General features: G+C 47.2%; 1 protein-coding gene across 1 annotated transcript; it reads right to left on the bottom strand.

The window, feature by feature from the left end:
* Positions 1-594: 594 nt before the first annotated feature.
* On the bottom strand, positions 595-5,750 carry LOC109738908 (phosphoenolpyruvate/phosphate translocator 3, chloroplastic). Its single transcript, XM_020298004.4, has 9 exons — positions 4,964-5,750; positions 4,708-4,830; positions 4,194-4,346; positions 4,017-4,102; positions 1,919-2,003; positions 1,701-1,820; positions 1,536-1,604; positions 1,070-1,199; positions 595-973 (listed from the first exon to the last, which is right to left on the bottom strand). Exons 1-9 carry the CDS (start codon positions 5,333-5,335, stop codon positions 897-899), a joined length of 1,215 nt encoding a protein of 404 aa, XP_020153593.2. The 5' UTR covers positions 5,336-5,750; the 3' UTR covers positions 595-896.
* Between the last annotated feature and the right edge of the window lie 4,149 nt (positions 5,751-9,899).

Raw genomic sequence — 9,899 nt, 5'->3', positions numbered from 1 at the left:
TCAATACCATCAGTTTCACTTTCACTCAGTCTATCCAGAATGTTCTATTCTTTTAAGCAAACAAAAGGAAATGATATTTATTTTTTTCTATTTGGTGAGGAATTGAATTGACCTGAATGTTTTTATCATCCATTACCGGCCTTTTTGTAGTGAATAAAATTCCCTCAGAAGTGAAAAGGCAATCTCGAACAAAATTGAAGTTTTCCACAAGACACGCAGTTTTTTAATGTATATTTGGCTAAAGGAAACCACACATGCACATGCAAATGATTAACCTATCTCGAATTTTTGTTTTCCATTTCCTGAATTTTTTCATTCCACTGATAGTGATCTTCAGGGAAAAAATAAGTAGTTCAGAAACTAGATCTGTTGGTTTTTCAAATGATAACACTACCCCTTGTTGAGATTTAATATTTATCTTTTCACTATGGAAGTTAGAATCTTGAACGTTATAGCACTGCGGTGCTTAAACAATATTTAGCAGAAGTCATGAAATGAATAAAGAAAAATGTACTAGAAGCTGACCAATAATGCATCTGGATGCACTTGACTTGAAAACAACAGCGACGTTGCATGCAGAGTGCACCAGAGGTATAAGTTTCATCAACATGTCAAGAGAATCACTGCAAAAAGGCTAATATTCTGTATCAGAACTTTCAGGAGTACATGCCAAAATTCTTATTCTCTTGAAAAGAGTTTTGACAGTGCTATTTCTTTGTCAGTCCACCACAACCTTCAGAAAAATCTTCTATACAAGGTACAAACAGCCAAATAAGAAGATGAGAGAACATGGTGGAGACAAACTGGGGGAAAGCCAAGTGTATGCTATCGGTGAAAGCAGTACATTCCCCTGATCCTGATCCTTCTGAAGCTAATTGTTGCTATATAAGCGGTCTTTATGCAGCCTTTGCCTTTGGTTTTGCCTTCTTAAATCTAGAGTACAGGAAAACACCGAGCAGAGCCAGACCAGTTCCTGCAGGCAAGGTAAGAATATATTTCAGAGAAACAAATTTTAAAGTGAATTGTTAGAACTTGCTGGTAAAATAGGATTGGTTAGTCATGAAGTTACCAAGTGCATTTATAGGTGAAATTGGAGTTCTGAAGAAGATAACGGATGACACAATGACAACAACTCGTTTGACAGAGTTTGCAACAGAATGGGTCACAGGTGATATTCTGGCCAATAAACTATATGAAACCTGCCTCGGCAACAAACAGAAACTTTGTTACAGGCAATCAGGGACAAAATTGAATAGAACTCATGGTAAATATCAAAGAGAAAAGAAAAAACAGATAAGTGGTAGAAGTTGAATTTCAGATCATGAAACCTATTATGCAGGACCACTCATCTAACATCACTGAAGGTAAAATAACATGTACACTGAAAGCAGTTGACCATAGTAATATAATATAAAATGGGCAAAGTCCAGCCCCTAGAGCTACTAAGTGACAATCCTTGGAACCTTTGTAGAACCTCCAAAACTTCTAAAAATATATTTCTGAAGGGAACTGATTCTTAGTGAAGATTAGCACACCTGTTGATAAAAATGGAAACAAGTGCCAGCAATGGCTGCTTTCACGCATAGTTCTTGAAGATTTACGCCCTACATAAAAGGTACAATGTTCGAAAAAGTTATGATTAGCTAAAAAAAGGGAGGCAAACCAATCCATTTCTACTTTTGGGAACTGGCAATACTCACAGTGCTCTGTACGTATGATGGGCTAAACTTGATGCCCTCTAAATATAGCATTAATGGGACCGACAACAAAAATGACATGACAGTCATAATTGAGAAGAGATTTATATCGTCCAACGTTTCCTGTAGGAAACGAAATGCGTAAGGGGAAGTGGTTCAGGATAGTTATCATGTTTGTACGGTGTGAATGCCCAATGGAACAAAATAAAGTAGTAAATCACCTCTTTGTCAGCAAGAAGTTTCTTGCTGAAAACATTTCGCGACTGATTTGTAACATTAGAAGCCATGGCACTCCAAAATCCAATCCTGTTTCCCCAAAGTACATATGCAGTCAGTATATATGATGGCAGATGGTTCTCAATAAGACCACAGGAAATAAACCAGTTGGGGGAGACTGAAGTACAACCAATGTTTTGGATTGCAAAATAAAATAAAATATATTTTGCTGCATTATTTTAGCTAAATAACTGGAAAACCAATATTATTATTATTTGCATTTTCGGTAATGTATACAGTTATAACCTAACCAGAGTCTATTCATAATTGACACCTCACTTCCCATTTTAGCAAGTTTTGAGTGATACAAGCATATAAGGCTAACTGGATTGCCAACAATGTGAACTACTGGTTTCTTTCTTTCTAGAGTGGTAGTGATAAGCTTGACTGAACTAATGGATAGTGTGATACATTCCATATTTATATAGCTTATAGCATCTATAGCTGGGCTCCTCAAACGTCCCCTATACGCCCGGGTGGACGGCCCGGTCAGTGAGTGGTCACAAAAACATGACCCAGCCGGGCTCCTCAAACTGGCCCTATATGTCTGGGCTGACCGGCATCCCTCGTATCCAGCCCAAATCTAGGGCGTATATGAGGAGGCCCAGACGCGCCTGGGCGCATCCGCCACATCGGATTGATGCCCGAGGGGTCAAATCTGGCTATTTAAGCAGGACGGTGACCCCTAACCCTAGCTGCACTCACATTTCCTTCCCCTCCGCGCCGCCACTCCCCATTCACTCGCAGCTCGGAGCTCGCCATCCGCCTGTAGCCATGGCTCGGCAGCGGATCACCACCTATGCAATGCTCACTCCGGAGCGTCGGTTCGAGCTCCTTGAGGAGATCCGGGCCCGACGCGAAGCTCGGATTGCAGCCGGCCTGCCTCCAGACTCGCCGGAGCAACAGGAGGAGGAGGAGGAGCAGGAGGAGGAGGATGCGGAGCAGCAGGCGCTGGACGCGGCCATGGAGGACGCAGAGCCAGAGGAGGAGGAAGACAAGGCAGATCCGGCACCTCCGGCTGCCGGATTCGGCATGGCCGATGCGCCCGGCGAGTTTGAGGTCGCCCAAGCGGAGGAGGCGGCGGAGCAGCAGGCCATCCTCGACTCCATCCGCTCAGAGGCAGAGGTGGGGGCAAACCTCCACAAGGCACAGGTGGAGGTGGAGTCCGACGGGGAACCGAAGCAGCGGGAGGCGGCCATCCACCAGGAGGCAGGTCCGTCCGGCACTACCGGCACGGAGGTCGTCTACATCTCTGACGACAAGTAGAAGTAGGCTAGGTGTTAGAGTACGTAATGGGCCTAATGGCCTGGGCTGGCAGTATAGCCCGTTAGTCTTAGGGTTAATTAGAGATAAGGGTCGCTTGCTTAGGGGTCAAGTAAGCCTTGCTTGGGAGTCAAGTAAACCTCTCTATATAAAGAGAGGAGATGTATCAATCTAATCAAGCAAGAATTAAGAAGGAAATCCCTTCCCTCTTGCCCGGCCGTGGGCGAGAAGGCCCCCGGCCGGCCCTCTCGCGCCCTCCTTCTAGCAGCCACATAACAATCTGGTATCAAAGCCCCGCATCGACCGCGCCGGCGGGAGTCCCGATCCACCAGATCAAGTTCCCGCCGTCGCCGTCACCGCTTCCGGCTTGGATCACTACCCGCCACGTGTCGGCGGCGGTGAGGCTGCAGGCTGCTGCGCGCGGCCTCCTAGCGCGTCGGTGTGTGCGGGAGATGCATGGTCTGCAGCTGCCGCCCTCCTTCTAGCAGCCACATAACACTAGGTTTATCTATGTGGTACTACGTAGCTTTTGTGTTGGATATGTAGTATGGATTTGAGGTGTGATATTTGAGGTACTCGGTTGCACCGGACGCAAAATGAGGGGTGACCAGGCCCTCTCCACGGACATGCCCGGAAACGTCCGCGAACCTATGAGGGGCTGGATTTGCTATATCCGGATGTAGATGATCTTACAAATATCTGAAGAGGTAATCAAAAAGTCAATGTTTCCCCAATCCTTTGACATTTGGAATATTAACTAATGGCAATATTACAACTAACCAGTTGAAAGAAACTTCAGTCATAGATGCCAACACAACTCCACCGACAACCGGCACGAGAGAACCTACTGCCAGTAAAGAAGGTGTCTGCAAGAACAGCACAATTAAGAACAACATATTCATCTGTTTCTGTACATTTCATTTGTCAGGACGGACCACTTAAGATGAAATAAAATACCTGCCCGAGGAGCAAGACTGAGAACAGAACAGAGAAGAAGGGCTCCATGGCCTTGATGGTGTGCGTGAAGGAGACAGCCACCTTGCCCAAACTCATGTTGGTGAAGACGTTGCCCATCATGTGTATTAAGGCCAAAGGCAGGATCTTTGCGTACTGCATCGATAATTAAAAGATTAATCCATTCATCTCAAAATTGAATTACTATACAATTTCACATGAATCATGAACGTGTTACCGAAAAGGAAAATTCATTTTTTTAGACGATCAGGGTATAATAAGAACTTTGCTTCGGTACACCCCCTAGAAAAGCTTACAGATTCCGATGCAGATTAAAAGTGAGGATTAGGAGTACACCCCTTCAATAAAAAATGGTAATATAGTCTTTTGTATCCAAATCAATCGATTGATACGCTTTGATCTGCCGGCTAATATGGCAATAGCTTTTTCAAGTAATTTTAAGATCCGTGCAAACTTTTAAGGGTAATAAAAGATCAGTGTTTATCCTTGTTGTTACCTGTTGAAGGGAGAGCCTTGGCTTGGGATGCAGATTGAGCAGCCACATGAGAGTGATGAAGAAGGAGCCGGATGCGAACTGGAAGGTGGTGATGGTGTAGGGGAAGGGCACTGCTTTCAGAACCTGTGTAGTAGCATCATCAATCATCATCAGTCACATGCAAAGGAAGATTGGATTAGGAGGATCAAGAATCGATTTGTATGTGTAATGATCCTATAAAGGAAGAAAGCGGAAATAAATGTCGATTAGGACTGACCAGCTTGTTGTAGATGTTGAAGTAGATGTTGAGGAGGTACCAGACGAGGATCATGGCGCCGAGCTGCAGCGTCCGCGGAATGCCGCCGGCCTCCGGCTTCCCGTCTCCCTCCGCCGACGGCGCGGCGGCCGCCGTCGCCCTTCTCGCCGAAGCGCCGTTCTTGCCGCCGGGCGGGAGCAGGGGGCAGGGGAGCGGCAGGCGGCCCCCGCGAATGCCGAGCGGCAGCACGGGCGCGCCGGCGCCCGCGACGGGGCAGCGGGAAGAGGACGAGGAGGAGAAGGCGACGTGCCGCGCGGACAAGGAAGGGGAGGGGCAACGTCGCACCGCCGCCCAGCCTCTCGAAGACGAGGAGGACGCCGCCATGCTCTGCATCTCGCGGCCCTGACTCCTCCGTCCGGTTCTTGGACTCTCACACGGGCGCCGCGCTAACTAACGGACCGCGGCGAGGAAATCTACTCGCGCGGCGGATCTCCTCTCTCTCCCTCCCGCTGTGCCGTCGTTGGAAATGCGGAGGGAAGGTGGTAGAGGCAGGCGCCGCCGCTGCCCGCCGAGCCGGCGCTATTTATGGAGGGGGGAGGAGGAGCTCACAATCGCGCGGTTGGCGTGCTCCTCTCGCTGCGCGGCTGCGCGACGACAGAAACGGAAGGTAATCAAAGCAGACGCTGGTGGAGGGAGGGAGCGGGCCGCCATCTCCCTCTCGTCGAGCGGCGGCGCTTTCTTACTTGTGCGGGTGCGGAAAGGAGCAGAATTAAACGGTACACTCGCTTTTTCTGGCCGTCGTCGCTCCGGTTTTCTCCGACGACGACAGCCCTTTCTTGGAACTTTCTGCTGCTCCTTTTTTGATAAAAACTGAAATTCCACCATGGAAAAGCCAAATCTGGCCGTTCGTGAGCATGTCTATTCCGCATGTTTTCGTCCACTCCGTGGTCACGTGGAGTGTTTTTTTATACTAATAAATGTGTACGTGCATTGCACGTTGGTATTACTAGGTAATATATTAATTACACGTAAATATTATGTACTAGGATATTATTTGCATATTAATTATATGATTAGCATTGGCATTAATATTTGATATTATATTAACTGCACACGAAGCGTGTTGAGCGCTCATCATTAGAGCAGGCTGACTCGTCGGATTGACCTGATTTGATGGCCGGGATTTGTTTGATCTGCCCCTTTAAATCTTTTTATATTGGTATGGATAAACCACGTGTATCATTAATCAACAATCAGAGTAACACATGTCTGAAAACTATGAAGAGAGGACCCTAAGACAGCTTGAAAACCGTTCTTATGTTATGGAACAGAGGGAGTAAAAAATTCAAAAAGGTCCATAGAGATCCCTGCACACCCCGAAACTAACGGTTGCTGCTAACATCCAACGCCGCCGAGGCGCTCGTCAGAGAAGAAGCACAACCTCCACCATTGCCCAATCTAAGGGGACACCATCACTATAAAGGCTTTCTGAGTCGATGAACATGCCTGCTGCAAAGCAGGAAGGCACTGGTCGTTGTGGCATGTTGACCGGTCAATATCCCCATGCTAACCTGGATACGAATAGCAAGCGCCAGAGAGAAAAGGAAAACCTAATCTCACCACCTCGACCAACGGTGAGAAGGCGAGGCCATCGGCTCTCGATGCCACCATGAAGAGCATCGTTGTGGTGAGGAGGAAGCCAAAGCAACTTTATTCCACGCGATGTCTTCCTCATCCTTCCAACGTCACCACACGAAAGACTAACTCCACATGAAAAAGTGCGGGAAAGAAACGGGACCCCTTCCCCCCATCCACCCGCCACCGAAGCAACGAGTAGAGGAGGAGGAACCAACCTCATCGGCTTTCAGCAATAGGAGAAACCGCCTACCCACGACCGCTTTTTTTCTGAAGTAGACAAGGTACGGGCAACTGACGTGATCACGTGGAGTGTTGTGCAATCTCAGATCTACTAATCAACATTTCTGATCCACATGCGTTAATGTGTTAGTTATGTCAGGATTAGAATTAACACGTATGGTTTTATCAATTAATACGTGTTACTTAAGAAACATCATTACGATAATGTGCGTGTCCAACACTAACTGTCGTCTAGTACGGACACATCTATTCGTACGGACGCGTCCCTCCCCTCTCTCGCAAAATCTGCAACTGACATCCCTACAAGGCATCTCTTCACAATGTATACATACATTCGTCAATCAATGAATTTGGTCACAGATTCATTCACCTATCCTCTTTACTTTTGTTAGGGATTCATTCATCTATCCTCTTTACTTTTGCCTGTAACAAGTTACACGAGAGCCCATCAATCATGCCCAATCAAAGAGCAACACGAACTTATAAGGGCATGAATTATGTTACACCGTGGACAGCTGCACCATGGATCCACGTCAGAAAAACTACTTATGTGGAAGAGAGGTGTTAGGTCATTTCCCATCTTTGTGTTTTGGATGATGATGACAACTCTCTGTTGGTCTAATCGTGTGATATGTGCTTCGGGTTCTCGGTGTTTAGGTATGCATCAATTAGTCATTCTCTCTGGAAGGAAAAGATCGAAGACGGTGTTTTTCTACATGTTTATCTTGTTGGTCGTAGGAAACCCGTACTATTAAGAGGGAATCCACATCGGAAGGATTTGGGGGAATCATTGCACGTACACATTTCTCTCTCCCACTCTTTTCTTCTGTTCCTCGTTTGAGAGAGAGGTCCCTTCTTTCCATACTGTTGTTGTGGCCCTTCCTTTCAGCGGTTATACCGCTCACTTGAGCGGTTGTACCGCTGGCCCAGTTATACCAGCCCAACCACCGCCCCAGGGGTGATACCCTGGGTTGGACCTCCCAGTATCTTGCCAAGCAGTTGTACCGCCGCCATGCTTGAAGATCTGGGTGTTGCATCCTTGGCGGTTGTACCGGCCAGGTACCGCTCTACAACCGGACTAGCTTCTGTTTTGGACCGGTACTTGGGTGGTGGTGGCCCGGTTTTTCCGGTCGTGCTTTGCACACTGGTACTACCAGTGCTCTAAGCGGTTCTACCGCTTAGGACTTAGCCATGCCCGGTGCCAGGGCCAGGCGGTAGTTCCGACGCACTACCGCTCGACCACCGCTCACAGGGGTGACTCCCTTCTGTTTCAAAGCGGTTATTGAGCGGTAGAGGAGCGGTTGTTCCGGTTGAACTTGTTTACCGGTACTACCGCTCGGGTGTCCGGTTGTACCGCCTATCAGGTTTTCTGCAGTGTAACCGTGAATCCCAGTTGTACCGGGATATGGAGCGGTTGTACTGTTGCAGTGCAATAACTGCGGTAACGGTTGGATTTTAGGGTTTCCTATATAAAGGAGGTTCTTCCACCTACCTCTTTCACTTCTTGCCTCTCTCTCTCCACCATTAATGCCTTTCAAGCTTTCTTGCCCGATCTCTCTCTCTCTCTAGCCACTCAAACTAGTTGATTTGCTAGGGATTGAAGGGGGAGACCTAGATCTACACTTCCACCAAAGGATATTTGATTCCCCCATACTTTCTTGTGTGGATTTTGTTACTCTTGGGTGTTTGAGCACCCTAGACGGTTGAGGTCACCTCGGAGCCACATTCCATTGTGGTTAAGCTCCATGGTTTCGTTGGGAGCCTCCAATTCGGTTGTGGAGAGAGCCCCAACCTTGTTTGTAAAGGTTCGGTCGCCGCCTTCAAGGGCACCAATAGTGGAATCACGGCATCTCGCATTGTGTGAGGGCGTGAGGAGAATACGGTGGCCCTAGTGGCTTCTTGGGGAGCATTGTGCCTACACACCGCTCCAACGGAGACATACTTCCTCTCAAAGGGAAGGAACTTCGGTAACACACCCTCGTCTCCATCGGCTCCACTCTTGTTTATCTCTCACCTTTACTTGTGCAAGCTTGTATTGAGTTGTATCCTTGCTTGCTTGTGTGCTTGTTGTTGTTGCATCATATAGGTTGCCCACCTAGTTGCATATCTAGACAACCTACTTTGATCCAAAGTTTAATTTGGTAAAGAAAAGCCAAAAATTGTTAGTTGCCTATTCTCATCCCCCTCTAGTCAACTATATCGATCCTTTCAATTGGTACCAGAGCCTCGTCTCTTTTTAAGGACTTTACCGTCCGAAGAGTATGGTTGACACCGTAAACGGTGGGGAGGAGCACCCCGGTGTGATTCTGTCCTCGTCTATGGTCGATGGGGGATCCTCGGTCTCTCGTGAGGAGTTCAATGCGGCTTTGGACACATTGAAAACCTCCATGACGACCGAGGTTGAAGGCATGTTCAACAAGTTTTTAGAAGGCCTTAAATTATCCACCGCACCAATGAAAGTGTGTGATCCCGCTAACAAGGTGACGGATGCTAACTCCGACAAGGGGGAAGCTACTAGTGACAAAGTTCCTTTATCTAGTGGTAGAAGTGGAAATGGCATCTTTGCCCATGTTGAACCTCCACTTACTTATGGAGGACCGGTTCCCTCCACTCATTTGAATCATGTTGGTCCTCCTCCTAAGTTTGTGAAAAATGAGGATTTTGCCTCTTGGGTCTATCGCTTTAAACGTCATTTAAATCATAGTAATACTAATTTTTGGAGAATTATTGAGCAAGGTTTCTACCCGCATGACCCAAGAAACTTCACCCCTAGAGAAGCCGCGGATAATCAATTCAACGAGCCCGCTCTCTTCATCATCCAAGATGCAATTCCATCCGAAGATATTGCGCATCTCTGACCTTTCACTGTGGCCAAGGAAGAACATGTTGTTTCCATTTACAAGGGAAGCGCAAGCATTCAATGCCCCAACTATGAAGTGGTGCAAGATGAAGTCGATGAGTTTGCAATGAATGAAGATGAAGAACCTCGTGAGCTTTACCGGAGATTAACCACTCTCGCGGTCTCACTCCGAGATCATGGGAGCAAGGATACATATGACAATTGGATCAAGCGCAAGTT

The sequence above is a fragment of the Aegilops tauschii genome, chromosome 1 (genome assembly GCF_002575655.3).
Source record: "Aegilops tauschii subsp. strangulata cultivar AL8/78 chromosome 1, Aet v6.0, whole genome shotgun sequence".
In the NCBI taxonomy this organism is placed as follows: domain Eukaryota; kingdom Viridiplantae; phylum Streptophyta; class Magnoliopsida; order Poales; family Poaceae; genus Aegilops; species Aegilops tauschii.
This window is presented reverse-complemented; position numbering and strand designations above follow the sequence as displayed.

Bases quoted from the DNA above. Each gene is read 5' to 3' on its own strand.
- LOC109738908 (XM_020298004.4), bottom strand. From the start codon at position 5,335: ATGCAGAGCATGGCGGCGTCCTCCTCGTCTTCGAGAGGCTGGGCGGCG. The intron at 4,831-4,963 runs GTCAGTCCTAAT...GCTACTACACAG, and splicing joins TCAACATCTACAACAAGCTG to GTTCTGAAAGCAGTGCCCTT. The intron at 4,347-4,707 runs GTAACAACAAGG...TTATCGATGCAG, and splicing joins CAAGGCTCTCCCTTCAACAG to TACGCAAAGATCCTGCCTTT.